Source organism: Mus caroli, chromosome 14 (genome assembly GCF_900094665.2).
Source record: "Mus caroli chromosome 14, CAROLI_EIJ_v1.1, whole genome shotgun sequence".
NCBI classification, from domain to species: domain Eukaryota; kingdom Metazoa; phylum Chordata; class Mammalia; order Rodentia; family Muridae; genus Mus; species Mus caroli.
In genome coordinates, this window is record NC_034583.1 from 18415963 (window position 1) to 18432181 (window position 16219).

The 16219-nt window shown below is 51.4% G+C and overlaps 1 protein-coding gene across 2 annotated transcripts in view; it reads right to left on the minus strand.

Annotated features, from left to right (window-relative positions):
- The window catches only part of Zcchc24 (zinc finger CCHC-type containing 24), a 51630-nt gene that overhangs the window by 24939 nt on the left and 10472 nt on the right, over window positions 1-16219 (minus strand). For both annotated transcript variants that reach the window (XM_021181639.2, XM_021181638.2), the window contains exon 2: window positions 14573-14773. In XM_021181639.2, coding sequence (XP_021037298.1) covers window positions 14573-14773 — 201 coding nt within the window. The remainder of the gene's footprint in view (window positions 1-14572; window positions 14774-16219) is intronic.

Sequence of the window (16219 nt, forward strand, 5' to 3'; positions counted from 1 at the left end):
AGGAGAGGAGAGGAGAGGAGAGGAGAGGAGAGGAGAGGAGAGGAGAGGAGAAGAAAAGGAGGAAAGGAAAAGAAAAGACCCTGTGGGATGGAGGGAGAAACCCCACAATTCTTCCATCTCTCCTGGTGGGGGGAAAGGTCATCTGTCCCTGCCATGAGCTGTTTGTGGCCCCACAGAGAGGTGGCCAGTGCTCATCTAGAAGCTCACAACCGCTCATCCAGTGATGGCCAATGAAAACAGATCTTTTCATGGCCAAGAGACCCGGGTTCAAATGCCAATGCCACTGAGCAGCAGCAAGAGTATAGAGGAACGTCTGCCTCTCTCTGAGTCTTAGGTTGGCATCACCCTATCATCCATGAGGACAGAGACTGGCTCGTTGAAAGCAAATGTTTGGCACACACACGGTTGGAATTTCGTTTAGAGTAGCCATCATCACAATTATGACTCCCACCACCTCCATCATCACCACCATCATCATTATCACTATTAGCATCCCTGCCATCACTACCACTGTTATTACCACCGCCACCATCAATGGCGGCGCCAACCCCAACATTACCACTACCACCTCATCACTATATCAGTAGCAGCATGACCGTCACTACCATCATCATCACCATCAGCATCTTCACATTACCAATGTGCCTGGTTTTCTGAAAAGCGTAATTTCACTCCTAAAGTGGCTGTAAGGGTGGCCACCCAGTCTCCCTCAGCAAACACAAGCTCTCTCTCCAAGGCAGGCTTTGTGCCAAGATTGATAAGCTGGCAGGCACGTGGGCAGCCTCTGCCCCTTCTCAGTGTGCCAGTTTTGTCCTTACAGGATCTTGACGAATCCTTGTGGCCATTCTGTCAACCATACTCTGCTGCCCCTCCTCGTGGAAGAAACCAGAGAGATGCAGGGGCATTTTCAAGGTCACACAGAGTGAGGGACACAAGTGACATTCTGTGTCAGGCTTGACATTCTAGCATAGCTGAAGTGGGGATAGAGGGAGTATAGTGGGGCACCAGCCCTTAGGCTTGGAAATGGCCTAGGGTTAGAGAGAGCCCTCCTAGGCTTGGTGTAGTCTCTAGGCTATAGACGGTAAGTACACACTGCTGGAATGCTCTCTGTTACCTTAGAGGGACCAAAGGTCATTTGGGTCTTATAGTAACAAGATGGTTCCATATAAAAAGCCAGGCCTAGGCTGGGCTGACTGGAAAGGCCCATGCCATAACAGCTGGAAAAGGCTACCACTCTTACTAAGTGATTCATCCCCTGCTAGGTCTCTGTTCTCCATCTGGAATCGGGGTATGTTTGTCAGCGCAGAAACTGAGGGGTCTTTACGTGTGATAGCCCCTCATGCTATCTACTATGCCCAATCTGCTACTCTGGGCACCAAGAGCTCTGCTGTGAGATGTTCCGATACAAAACATAACTAAGAGATGCTTCCGGCGCCCGTACCGCGGTCCCTGCTGTGTGATGGGAGGTGCCTTTTCTCTCCTCTAGCTTTGACTCCTCCTGTGGCAGTGTTGGGGGCGGTGCCAGGAGTTCTACAGGGTCCTGCTCTTCCCAATTCACTGTCCCCCAAGGCAGGATGGAGTGGCCTGTATCCAGGTTCATACAGCTCACTGTTTCACCTCAAGAAGACAAAGGTGGGGGCTGGAGAGATGGCTCAGGGGTTAAGAGCATGGACTGCTCTTCTGAAGGTCCTGAGTTCAATTCCCAGCAACCACATGATGGCTCACAACCATCTGTAATGGGATCTGACTCCCTCTTCTGGAGTGTCTGAAGACAGCTACAGTGTACTTGCATATATAATAAATAAAATCTTTAAAAAAAAAAAGAAGAAGAAGAAGAAGACAAAGGCCAGACCCCCGGCTCCAGTAGCCATTGGTCTAGAGGGACTGGCAACCATTGCAGAGTTGCTGAGTGTAGACTCTGCCAGAGCTAAGGCTACAACAGCACCATGTCTTAGACTCTAGAATGGGGACAGTAATGCACACTATGCTCAGGCAAGAGGCTTCCTCCCCAGAATGAGAGCCCCTGAGAACCCAGACACCCGTGTGAGGCTTAGAATGCCGAACTCAGCTATGGTCGGATCAGAGACCCTCAGATCTGAAACCACACAACTCAAAGCCCACCAGCCAGAGCCACCTGGAAGGAAGCCTGTTTCCAAGTCACAAACTATGGCCGCATGGACCAAGATTCTGGGATGAAGCACTGGCATGAGGAAGCAGGAGCCCTGGGACCTGAGGAGGACTTGGAGCTTGCTCACCTGCAGATGCTCTCACCAGGACACCATGCCATTTCACACTGGGTACCGTATTTTGCTCAGCTGTCTGTCACCATCATGTAATGAACATGTAGACAAGTCTGTGTCCCAGCCAACACCTGCAGCACCCCCAAATAAACAGGACAAAACAACCCAGGCACCCATAAGGGGAAGTCCCAGAGGGGTGTGATTGGGTTCCACCCCTCTTTCCTGTTATAGGGAAACAGAGACTACAAGCAACTAGGCCAAGGACACACAGAAGTGTCTCCCAGTCTCTATATCAGGCTCAAGTCCCCTAAACCTTTCCTTGTACCCTCTTTAGACCCCTTTGGCTTTAGGGATTCAGTTGCCTCAGAGAGAGGGGGGTGGGAGGGAGAGAGAAAGAGAGAGAGAGAGAGGAGAGAGAGAGAGAGAGAGAGAGAGAGAGAGAGAGAGAGAGAGAGAGAGAGATCTTCTTCTAGGCTCCAAGACAGCCTTTGGCCCCACTTATGTGCAGTGCCTACCAAACAACCTCCAGGAGGGTCACCAGGGTCCTTAATGCCAGTCCTCCCTCCCAGGAGGCCTGTTATAAAGAGGCTTTGAAAACAGCAGTTAAAATCCAGGACTTCTGCTGTGACAGTCTGGGCTTAGCTGTGAACTTAGACAAATGATGTGGCCTCTCTTGTCTAGAGCTCTAGGAATGTCTAGCCTGCAACCTGTGAGGTGCACACACCCCAGGATAGCTTTGAATGCAAACCAACACAAAACCCTGTTAATTTACTTAGTGTGTGTGTGTGTGTGTGTGTGTGTGTGTGTATGTGTTTATATTTACAACTCAGTTCCGTGCATGGTGTTCGGCATGGCATTTGTACATGACAGTGTTACGTCACAGTGATAAAGAACTGTCTCAGAGCAGGAGGCTGGAAAGAGTCTGCTGTGGACTTCGCACTGCATTTCAGGGGATGGAGGCCCTCAGTGTCCTTCCTGGTGTGTTCCTGACCGATTAGAAAGTCCTGTCCTCTGTCTAACCCAAACACTCCAGCTGTGATTTGGCCCTTTTGCTGTGTCTGGTATAGATAGTGATTGCTTGGGCAGAAATAAACGCCCTTGGTTTGCTTAGAGGAAGCCGGAGCTTCCTGCACCCAGCTGAGGGTGCTCCCCAGCTCTGCCTGCTCTGCCCCAGCCCTGACAGGCCTTGCTGACTCCCCAGACAATCGGAGCAGCCTCACCAGGGCTGCCAGCTCTTTGCTCCATTTCACCCAGTGCCTCTGGATCCTAAGCAGACAAGCAAGGTAGCTACTGTAACTAGGTGGGGATTCCTAGGCAAGGTCCCACCAGGCTGGAGAGGGAAGGCACATGCTGCTGACTCCACAAGGACAGTAGGGGTCACTGTGCTGAGGGACAGTGGCTCCTGAACTCTGGTGTGGACAGGAGTGACCCAGAAGGCTTGAGATCACATCCACCCTGCTGCCGCTTGAAACTGATCCCGTGCTAGGCAAGAGCTCTGCCACTGAGCCATACCCTCAACCCCAGCTTGCATTTCTAAGTCTCTCAAAGCAGCAGCTGGCTCAAGGGCCACACTCCAGGCTAACCTGCTGATATCCAGAACAGTCACTCCTTTTTAGGCCCTTCAATTTTGCTTATCTGGGTTTCCTTTCATCTGTAACTTGTCAGCTCAGACAATTTTCACAAAAGCCCCAAGGGACGGGCTGGATGTGTGTCCATGGACCCATTATACAGAACGGAAAACTGAGGCATGGCAAGGGCATGAGATTCATTCAGGGTCACCTAGTTGACTATCCTGCCTCTAAACTCCCTTGAAGCTGGTCAGAACCAGACACAGGGCAATGAGCAGCCCTACCTAGCAACCAACTTCCTGTCCTGCCTTCAGCTCAGCAGAGCCTCAGGTCCCCTCGCTCTCCAGCGGATTCTAGAGGACCTGCTGGCCTTCTGGAGCTTAAGCCGGTGAGAAGCTGAAGGGAGCAGGAATCAGCCCAGCCATAAGGCCAGGTTCCCACAGGCATGGATGGCTGGGGACAAGTCCCAAGGGAGGCCGGCTCAAGTTAGGATCTGAAGGGAGCAGGAGGGAAGCAGCTGAGTTAAGGCAATGGGGTGCAGCGTGAGGCTTAGCAGCTGGGGAACTGAGTGTGTGCATGTGTGTATGCACCTGTACGCGCGCGCGCGCGTGTGTGTGTGTGTGTGTGTGTGTGCGCGCGCGCATGTATATGTGTGTGCATATGTGTATGCATATGTGCATGAGTGTGTCCCCAAGAATATAGGCTCAACAACCATTGGAGACAATGGGAAAGCAAGAGGAGGGTCCAGTGTCGGTTATATCTCAGGAGTTTTGCTCTAGTCCCAGTCTCAGTTTACCAGTGAGGGTGGCTAAGGTTCTGGGGCCAACGGCCCCAAGAGCAACAACAAAGCTTCTAAGAGCAACTGCACACCAAGTGCTAGAGGAGGCCAAGTAAGGGAGAGGCAGTGTGGCCCACATACCCCACTGCACTCAGCAAGGCACCGGAACCCAGCCCCAGCCAAGGCTACGCAGTAGGCAATCACAAAGCTAAAGGCTGCGTCCAGTTCAGGAAAGCTCTGTGAGAACCCTGGGCCTTCAGCGCCAGCTCATCCTTGAACAGTCCCAAGATAAACACAAGCCATGTGACAAGAGCAAGCCCTTGCCTCTCTCCCTCTTCTGTACTGAATCACTCACAACCTCCCGCATGTGTCTGCCACCGCGATTAGCCACGCAGCCGCGCAGCCAAGGGGTAGCCCCAGCCAGCCCGAGCCTAAGGTAAACCATTTGGTGAACCCTCCAGGCTCGATTACTAGATTTCTAAACCTCGCGAGAACAGCAGCTGTGTCAGACACCTTGTGATGGGGGTGGTGCGCTGTGGCTTTGTTTCAGCACTCTGTTCTCCAGGCTTTGCAAGTTGCTCAAGGCTTCCTTCCCAGGAATGAGCCTTCCTTCCCAGGCTCTGCCCTCATCCCCATCCCTCAGGATCTAGGAGATGAAGCCCTCACTGGTCATGGAAACACTGGGAGCTCCTTCTTGCCCTGTATGATGCTTAAAAAGAGAACCATCAGCTGAGGATGTGAAACCAGGTCCACAGCTAGCTCCTTCCGGTCACGTGCCCTGCATCACACCCCCTCTTTCTCTAGTCACGTGCCCTGCACTACAGCCCCTCTTTCTCCACACTCCCATGCTGCCTCTGCAGCTGTCCCCTCTTGTCTGTGCTAGGTAGGGTGAGGACCTGGCAAGTCCGTCCCTCCATGGGAGCCAGCAGGAGCTGACAGCTGTGCTGCCCCGAGCCGTTCCCTGGAGTACCACCCCGGACAGAACAGATTCCCTGAGCCCCTTTCAGAAAGTTCCCCGCATGGTCCAAAGTTCTTGGGACTCTCCCCTGTTCCTCCCAAGCCCCCAAAGAAACAGCCTTGTCACGTAGCCCCCTATAGGCCATCCCTGAATTAGCCGCTTCCGTGGACAGAGGGTAAGAGGGGAGGCCCAGAGCCCTCTGGGAGACCCCCACAGCTCTGAGGCACACTCCAGACTTTTGGGACCACCCCAAACCAGTTTGTAAGAGCTGACCTGCAGCCTAAAAATAACAACACCCACTAACAGACTTCGTTCAAGTTCAGAGAGTGTGGGGGGAGCTTCAGATAAATAGCGGCTCCCAGCATGCTTTGGGGCAGGACTTTTCAGTGTCTTTACTAGAAATCGGAGGAAACAAGACCTGGAAAGACTGGCTCACTTTCCCAGAGGCTCACAGCTGGAAAGAGGCCACACTGGCATGGTATGAGGCGCGTGGGGGGGGGCGATCTCAGAGAGGAGGGAGGGAGGGAAGGCCAGGATCAACATCAGTTCTGTCACCTCCCAACACCAGGACCCATGAGACTGGGCCAAGCATCAGTGAAGGCCCCGAGCCATGTTCCTGAGAACATTCCCTAGGCTTCCGTGGCATTCCAAGTACTGTGCCAGGTGCTAGAGCAGGATAGCTCAGGTCCCCACAGGAGAGACACTCCCCTCTGCCACCTGCCACCTGCCCCCAGCCCAGATTCCCTCCTGGGAATCACTGAATGGTGATTATCCCTCTTCCTCCTCCTACTGCTCCCCCCTCCTCCTTCCTCTTCTTCCTCCTTCCTCCCTTCCCTTCTTCTGGCTCCCCCCTCCTCCCTCCCTCCCTCCCTCCTCCCCGGCGTAGATCTTTTCATAGAGCGATCTTAGCTCAGGTTCTGTGGGAACGCCTCAGTTTCCCTACCAGCTCGCTAGTGCTCCTTTCTGCTTTCTGGTGCTATAATAAAATACCCGAGGTCCATACTTCCCAAAGGAAATGGGTTTGTGTAACTCACAGTTTTGGCTAAAAGTCCTAACATCAAGTGCTTTGGAGCTCCTATGGAGAAGACCACCAACACTAGGAAGACTAAGAGGAAGCAGCTTGCTTTTCATAACAACCTAACCAGGGTCCTGGAGGAGTTACCTCCTTTCCTTTCAATGACTTAGCCACCTCCCACGAGGCCCCACCTCTTAAAGGCCCACCCGGCGCTTCTCACTTTACCCATCAACACTGTGAGAACCAAGCTTGCCACACATGAGCCCTCGAGACGCGATGCATGCTCACCCCAAGTCCAAGCTACAGCAGCTCTGGCATGCATGGAGGCTTTAAACATTTCAGCCTGAGAGCTTTCCCTTGTCTGTCCCTTCCTATGGGAGGCGCTCACACGCAGAGGGAAGGGCCAGCCTGGGGCCACTGAACAGGACACCTCCCTTTAGCACTCCGTGCCTCTCAGCTTGGCGGCTGTAAGGAACTTCCAGACCCTAGCCTGAGTTCTTTAGGGGAAACCCCACAGATCTGTGGTCCCTCTCCATCTGTCCCCTGGGCAGTTTCACCCACTCAGACCCCAGAGAAGAACAAACCTGCTGTGAGGTCAGGTCTGGAATGAGGGGATTGCCAGCACAGGCTAGGGTCAGCTATGACCCTTCAACTCTGCTTATCGCCTTTAAACACCCAAGCCCTCAGGGACTGGTGCCTCTGGCCTGTGGTAGGAGGCACAGGGCAGGCCAGGCAGGGTAGGCAGAAGGCCAATGACCTTCCTAGCAAGACTCTGAAACTATTTCCATCCTAAGATTTCAGCTGTTCTGGGATCTGAGTCTCTCTCTCTGCTCTATTTTCCTTTTTTCTTTTGCAATCTCCAAGAAACCGGAGCTGCCAGCTGGGTGGGGGTGACGGTTTTGCTCCGTCTGACATCTGGATCACATTAGCAGGCATGCTGACTCAGACCCGTGCTCCCCTGGGCTCCAGCCCTCAGCTGGACATGGAGGCACAGGTGACAACCCCCACCAAACCTCCCCCAACACAAGGACCACTACTCATCAAGAAAGGATTGGGAGTGAAGGAGGTCCAAGGCTTGAAGGGCAGCTGCAAGGCTTGGCACGCTGGGAAGAGGGAGGACCTAAAGAAAGGACACTGGGTCCTTGCACAGAAGTGCAAGGTCAAATTGCAGATGTGGAAAAGTAGCCCAGACAGGTTAGGCAACTTTTGCAATGTTGCACAGCAGAGCAACATATAGAACAATGACTTGAACTTGGCCTTTTAGCTATGAAGTCAAGGCTCTTGCCCCTTTTCTAATGAACTCCCTGACCAGCATCAGGACCCTTCCTGGTGGCATGCAGACCCTGGGTGAAGTTTCCTGAAATCAGCAAGACCATCCAATTGTAAGCAGCCGCCAGTTCCTCTTAGGGCTACCTGATGACTTTTATGTCCATAGAGTTTTTCTTTTGTGTGGCCTTCCTTCATAAGTTACTTAAAATTATATTTTCTAACTGTGTTAGTGTGGCTATCCAGGCTAGAGTCTAATTACATCATGGTGATGATGATGATGATGGTGGTGGTGGTGATGATGGTGATGATGTCTCCTTCCTTTCATGGTCTTAAACCACATAAGGTAGAACCATTTCTGTGGACCCCTGAAAAGACCATGAACTGCCTTGATGCTGTCTGTGCTGTGGAGTGGTTGCCCAGAGGGGACTCTTGGCTCTTCTTCAGGTATAATGTTTCCTGATTGGGGCTTTCATTTTTCCTCTGTGTTGCAATGTTCTGAGCCTCTGAGCTCCACTCGGCCTCCAACCTGCCCTCAGAGTGATCTTTTAAACTGTTAGCATGAGCCTGTTACCTAAACCCAGATGGCTTCCCTGCCCTCAATACTAAGCTCAGGGTTACAGCCTGGCATGCAAGCCTTCACCACATGCTCTGACCACACCTCTCGCCTCTCCTCTGGGAGTGCCAGCTATGAACAAGGGCATGCAGTACCCAGAGAGGCCTGGGATGCCTTCCTTCCCTGGCTAGCTCCTCCCCTCAGAACCTCCCACAGTGCCCCAGGCAGAGTGGGACAAACTCTTGAACCACCACCCAGGCTGTGCCTATTCTAAAAGCAGGCCTGTGCCCAAGAGACACTTAGAGAGGTCTTCATGGCCCCGACTCCAAACACACAAGCCAAGCTGGAAACACTGGAGGACTGGTGGTTCAGAGCCTCTGTGTGGCTCAGATCCTCGGGGTCCTGCAGACATCAACACCTGGAGCCCAGATGACCCTGCAGGTAGCTAATAGGTACCACCTAGGCCTCCCTGCAGACAACAGGTGTCTATTGCCACCAGCGCTGACAGTCCAATACTACCCTGACCTCTCAGTGTTACCAGGCAGCAGATCCCTGAGGCTGGACCCATTATGGGTTACGGCCAACTTGGTCAGAATGGGCAGGCGTGGCTTCTTGACTTCTATTTCCAACAGTCCCTCTTAAAAAACAAAACAAAGCCATACCAAACCTCTGATCTTAAAGGCAGTGGATATAGGATATAAACAAAAAAGCCTGGGCCCTAGACTCAGAGGACCTGAGTTCCAAGCACTGAGAGCTACCAGCTGTGTGGCCATGGGCAAGCCATTTAACGTCCCTGAGCCTCAGTGTTGTAAGGAGGAAGCCAAGGAACTTCATCATGTGTACTGAGAAGGTAAGAGGCTTATGGGCTATTGGACAGCGAGTTTACTGCTTACCTTCGGGTCTCAAAGCTATCTCATCAGCACTGCGTATATTTAAAGGCACACACCATAAGGCTGGTTTATTGTTGTTGTTGTTGTTGTTACATTTTGTTTTGCTTTTCCAAGAATGAAGTGCCAGCACTCTTGGCCCCTAAGCTTTCTGACATCTACTAGAGACGAACCTGGCATAACCACAGCCACAAGGAGTGATGTCCCATGCATAGCAGATCTCCACCACCTCCCACCTCTGCTTTGGAGGCTCCAGACTTCTTGTAGACTTGCTATCCCCCACAGTGCCCCAGTGTCATGCGAACAGAGCCTGGGAGAATGCTCTCCTGATCTTTTTACTGTGCCCTCTTCTTTTAAATAGGGTCTTGTGTATCCCAAGCTGGCCTTGAACTTGATATGTAGCAGAGCTCCATGGAGCTCCTTGCTGCCTCTGCGAAATGCCAGGGCTCATGGGCAACCTGGAGACCTGGCAAGGTCCATTCTATCTCAGTTAAACTATGGATAATTCTAAACACATTTAGATCATTTAGAAATTCTTTTATCGAACAAAAGATAAAAGAGTAGAAAGAGCATTTGAAGGAACAATGGCCTAAAACTCTCAAAGTCTAATGACAGCTTTTTATTGGTGGTTTTGAAGAGAGGGTTTCTCTGTGTGGCATTAGCTGTCCTGGAACTCACTCTGTAAAGCAGGCTGTCCTCACACTCACAGAGATCCTCCTGCCTCTGCCTCCTGAGTGCTGGGATTAAAGGTGTGTGGTACCACAACGCATCCACACAGCTCAAGAGTCTCCATGTAGGATAAACACAGAAACAGACCCAGCACAGAAGGCCCAAACCAGCAGCTCACAGAGCTGTGCAGGAGTGATTTTTTCTGTGTGTCATGCTAGTGAATTAAGATGTATGATGTAAACCACATCCAACAGGTCGATCACTACAAAGTAGCACTAAAATCATTTTACTAACAGAAAGGAAAGAAATAAGAATGAAATAGAGGAATTAAGAAGACAATGTATAAAACAGAAACTCATGGTAGACATAAATCAAACTACACCAATAATACTACAGGTGAATGGATTAAAGAATCCAGTCAAAATGCAGGGATTTTTTGAATTGGTCATAAAACTCAAGATGCTCTCTCCAGGAGACTCACTTCAGATTCGAATGTCTGAATGGATTAAAGTAATCGCTAGAAAGCCAGGTGTCCCATTGTGAGAAAAACCAGACTTCATGGTTTGTTTTAGTTCTGTTTTCTTTTGGTCCTAGGAATTCGTCCCAAAATGTGCTTGCAAGTGCTGCTGGGTAAGTGCTCTACCACCAAGCTGCATCTCTAATCCCACTACAGGCTTTAAAACAAAAATGAATGTTACTAGTGTAAAAACTTAAAAGGGGGTATTTTGTAACGGTAAAAGGATCAATTCATCAGAAAGATATGGCCATTAGAAAGATAGGGCATACCCAATAGCAGAACACCAAAGCACAAGAAGAAAAAAACCAATCGAGACAAAGGAGTAACTCAGAAACAGTAGGTGGAGACACTGGTATCTGCAGTTAATGGGTAGAGAACTGGGCAGAACATCAACAAGGCAACAGGAGACATAAACAGCCCTGTGAGCCAGCAAGCCCAGCAGACAGCCCAGCGCAGCGCGCTCCACCCACCCTTCTCACAGGACAGTCTCCAGGCCGGCCACATGCTGAGCTCCACAGCAGCCTCAGTGCAGTTAAGAAGGGATGAACAATACAAAGCAGGCTCGCTCTCTGACCACAGTGGAATAAACTCAGAAATCATCAAAAGATATCTGGAAAGCTCACAAATATGTGGCCATTAAACAACACATTTCTGAATAACCCTAGGGTCCAAAAGGAAAACGCGGATCAATAATAGGTGGCATATGAAAGTCATGACGCCCTGCAGCATGCGATGCGCCTCACGGAGCAATTCACACCTACAAATACTGACAAGGATGAAGGAAGGCATGGGGCCTAGGGAGGCAGCCCAGTAGCTGTGCACAACAGAGACCTGAATTTGGATCTGCAGAACCCACGTGAAAGCCTGGTGTGGTCACGTGTGCCTATATTCTCTGCACGGGGGAGGCAGATATAGGAGGATCCCTGGGGCTTGTTGGCCAGCCAGTCTAGATGAATTGGTTAATCCCAGTGAGAGAACTGGCTTAAAAGTAAGTTGGAGGGGCAGGAGCGATGGCTCAGTGGTTAAGATCACTTGACTATTTTTCTAGAGGTCCAGAGTTCAATTCCCAGCAAACAAATGGTAGCTCACAACCATCTGTAATGGGATCTGATGCCCTCTTCTGGTGTGTCTGAAGACAGCTACAGTGTACTTGCATATAATAGATAAATAAATATTTTTTTGAAAAAGAAAAAGAAGACACCAGATGCCAGCTTCTGGTCTCACATAGGAACACATACCACACACACACACACTACACACATGCACATATATCACACATATTTCATACATGCACATATCACACACACACAAAGATGGGAAAGCAGAGGTGGTGGCACAATTTCTCATTTGGGCAGTGGAAGAAGGAATAAGGAAGATCAAGAGCTATATAAGATTCTGTCTCAAAGAAAGAAAGAGGGGGAGAGAAGGAGAGGGAGAGGGAGAGGGAGAGGGAGAGGGAGAAAGAAACCAAACAGAAATGAAGGTGTGGCCAGGAATGGCAGCCTGTGGCCGAGGCATGATGATCCCAAGTTTGAGGCCAACCTGGACTAGAGAGAGAGAACATCTCATAACCAAAGCAAAGAAACCATAACAAGGAGGAAGCGTACAGTCAGTGCTCCAACCTCAGCCTCCACATTGAGAAACAATAAAGACAAAGTAAGCGACTCCACAGACAGGAACGAGAAAGGTCAGAGTGGAAAACCAAAGTCAAGGATTTTCAGCGATATTGTGAGGCCACACCCACAGCAGTACTATCCGCCCACAGTCGTGGGTAGATGCACTGAGAAGTGGCTGTGCACTGAGAAGCAATGAAGGCCTATCAACTCAGTGTGATAGCACCCAGCCTTATAAAAGAAATGATGACTCGTGATACGCCATCGATGAGCCATGTGATCTTCCTGTCTCAGACTCCACAGTACAGGGGAGTCACTTACATACTAATTAGTCTGACCTGCTGTGTAACATTTCATTCGAAACACGGGTGTATAAAAACTCAGTTGCCCCTTTCCTCTCTTCAGGAAGATTTGTGCTCAACACCTGATAGGATAAGAACCCCAGCTGGTTCAGGAGTCAGAGAGGAATGTGACCCAGCAGCTGCTCCTGCTCAGTGGAGGGTGGAGAACATCCAACTAAATTCCAGCCCACCCAAATCCCCAGCATCCGGCACCCAGCAGGGATGAGGGGGTACGCTCTTTATGGTACAGCCTGTGACAGCATTCCCCCCCCCCCAGCCAGGTCCCGCCAGGTACTCTGCCTGCCTTAGGTCACTGTATCCAGGTGTTGAGTCCTCCTTTGCCTTTTCCCAGCCCTGTCTCTACCACTGAGGCAGGCAGGGAGATCCCTGGGCTCCTAGGAGTCCCGGATACTGTCAGGTTTGGGAACAAATCAAGACAGCTCATCCAGGTTGCACAGGTCTCAGATGGGTGTGGCCCAGGGACTCATGGAGGTGATCAGAGACTCATTTGTCTGGCTGTCAATGGGCCCCTCCTCCCTCATCTGCCATAGAGGGAGGATGATTAATGGGAAAGAAAGCCAGGATCAGTGCTGGAAGCTGAGGGACCCTCCATCCAGTAGTCAGAAGGCTCTCGCCTGCCTGGGTTAAAATTTTGGTTCCTCCCCTAACCAGTTCAACTTCTGCATGAGTGTCTCCCTTGCTCAAAAAACTCATCCCAGCCTCCCAGAAAGAGGCTCGCTCGAGCCTGACACACAGGCAGTCACCCGAAGTGGATGATAGATAGGCTGCCAGGGGACATTTGGCACAGGGTCTGTCTCCTCCTTGATGGGAGTAGATCTTGCTTGCCCACTTCCCAAGCTGCCCATGGGTGGGATAGTTCTTGAGGCGTACTGAACTGCTGCACATGGGAGCACTTAGCTGGGGAGGGGTGGACAGCCTCTGAGTCCTTATCTGTTGCCCAATCAGAGAGCCCTGGGGGAGAAGGGGAACTCAACCTCCGGCCAAGTCACAGGATCCCAAGGGCCTCTTGCTCACTGCCCCCGTGGAAGAATGGGGTGTGGAGCATGGGGGATGCTGCCATCAGTAGCATGCTCCTACCTTGTAGGGCTCCAGGAGGTGATCACACATGTCACCATGAAGACTGAGCTGGCATGTGGGTGTAGGGTGGCCTTGGGGTTCTGCTTCTCTATCAAGTTCCCTGGAACCTGTGTCGGGGCTAAGCTTGAAGCAGCAAAGACCCAAAGCCTGGCACAGCCCTTCCTGAGAAATGCCAGGGACGCAGTGGTGGCAAGCCCATCCTGGCTCCCTACCTGGCTCCACTCTAGTTCCCGGCATCCGGAGGGCAATACTGCATAGCTTTTCAGAATTGATGGGATTCCATTTCCATTACATATATAAAATAAATCCAGCACCACGTTGTTAAAGAAAAAAAGGAAAATGTGAAGAAAAAAAAAGTAGGGGAAAAGGATTGCTGATAAACTCACACTGCACTTAAAAAGATGTCTGCTGTCTTCACTCCCCAGGATCCTGGATCTGTCCAGGAGTCAGTCACCCAGGGAGTGGCATTGGCTGCAGATGCCTTGCTTCATTAAAACAAAGCATGGGGCACAGAATGAGGCTGCTCCCAACCCCCTTCATCCCCCAGCCCTGCACCCTGAGAGGGATGCCGGGCCTCTTGGCAGCCGATGCCTTTACCCTGACCTATTCTGGGGCACAAACAGGCAAGGACCCTCATCCTTCCTTGATGTAGGCAGAGGAGGCAGTGGTGGGTCTGAGGGAGGGGGTGCACATCTGGATTCCTGGCCAGGAGCCCACATTCCTTCCTGGTGAATGTGAGCAGATGGGGCCTCCAGAGAGTTATGAAGAGGCTGCTGGCTGCCTCCTGTCCCACTCTAACGGGACCCACTCTGCAGGAACACTTGTGGGACCCTAGGGGCCAGAACCTCATGTGGGGGCCTGGTTTGGGTCCAGAATCCCCCATGCTGATTGCTAAGCAAGCACCATGGGCCCAAGTGGGATCTGGACCCCTCTACTTCAGAAAGCCTTGTCTTACTTAACAGCACCATGGAAACAGAAGGGTCTGGGGAGAACATGGTGCCCATCTACCCACAGACCCAGGCGGGAAGGAAGCTCGGGAGAGCCCAGTTGGGCCGAGTTGCCTTACCTGAGGGCAGTCCTTAATGTAGTGTCCTTTGTTGAAACACAGGTGGCACAGGTAGTTCGGAGGAGGCCGCTTGCTGGGCTTGCGGGCCTCGGAGGTGAGCGTCAGGTCTGAGAAATGCTCGGTGAGGGAGCTGAGGCCATCAGCGATGTTATTGAGGGAACCGTAGGGCGAAGCGTTCCTATACACGCTGCTGCTCAGCGCCTGTGGGAACAGAGGCTATTCAGGGCTGTGGAAAAGGAGGCTCTTAAACACCACCAGGCATGGATCCACATAGATCTAAAGCCTGAGTTCAAATCTTAACTCCAGTCGTGGGTTTGACCTCACAGGGCCTGCCTATTCTGTGGGTGACCCTCTAAGGCTTCTGTAAGGGTAAAGGAGGTCATGTGTCTGGGCCCTAGGACCCCTGGGTTACGCGGTAATGATGTTAACAGCTGCAAGGGTTGTAACTATGGGTTCTTGACACATCACACCAGATGTGGAGGAGGTTAATACTCTCAGCTTGACAGGACCTAGAATCACTTAAGAGATGGATAGATTGCTCCGCATGTCTTCGAGGGAACTTCCAGATTGGGTTAAGAAATTGGGGAAAACCACCCTAAAATGTGGGAGGCACCATTCCATGGGCTGGGGTCCTGGACTCAACAGAAAGGCAAATGGGGTTCACAATACCCTTTATCCCTCTTCCCTTTCCCATTGCGCACACACTGTGGTCATCGGCCCCAGGCTCCTGGTACACTACCTCTCTGTCTTGATGGACGGTACCCTCTGACAGGGAGCTAAAGTGTAGTCTTCCTTCCTTAAGTTGCTTTTCCTGATATTTTGCCACAGAAACGAGAAAAGTGACTGACACAGACGGCCTCATGGGAAGCCACTCGTTGGGTATGGAGTCTTCAGACACATCTCCATTGACTCTATTTCCCACCTAGTAAGAAAGATACTGCAGGGCTTGCAGTATGACTACCGCTTTGGAGAACTGGAGGTCCATGCACAGAGAAGCCCAGCCTGCCTGAGCCATCTCTCTGAAAGCCTGGAGTGGGGAGTGGCTACCTCTCCCACCTCCACATGACAGGAACCAGACACCCCTTTGAGCTCCCAAGCAGACGTGGCTCAGGCCCTCCTGGTGTATACAACCTCTATTTATAGGCATCACAGGCTCTGGGTGGCATGGCACACTGGAATTTAGTAAAGGTGGGGCCTGTGGTGGGGCTGGCAAGGAATGGCCAAGGGCTCCCCTTTCCTAGTGAAGGGCCAAGGCTAGAAAGCAGCAGCTTCCCGAGGAAAGTCAACGCTGAACCTGGACACAATGGTTGGAGTCCTCTGAGCCCACTCCAGATGCCCCAAATGGCAGGGATAAACTCTAGCCCCCCGCTGATGGGGAGATGTGGCTTCCAGGAGTCCTTAGGCTGATAGAGAAACAAGGCTCCTGGAACCGAGAGCTTAGACTCCTTTGTAAAGCGGGCCTGGCAATCTTCTGTCTCTTCGGTGTGGGAAGGAGAGAGAAAAGAACTGAAGTGGTCTAGGGCATGGGGTACAGCCTGCCCAACTCTAACAAGAGTTTCTTCTTCTTCTTCTTCTTCTTCTTCTTCTTCTTCTTCTTCTTCTTCTTCTTCTTCTTCTTCTTCTTCTTCTTCTTCTTCTTCTTCTTCT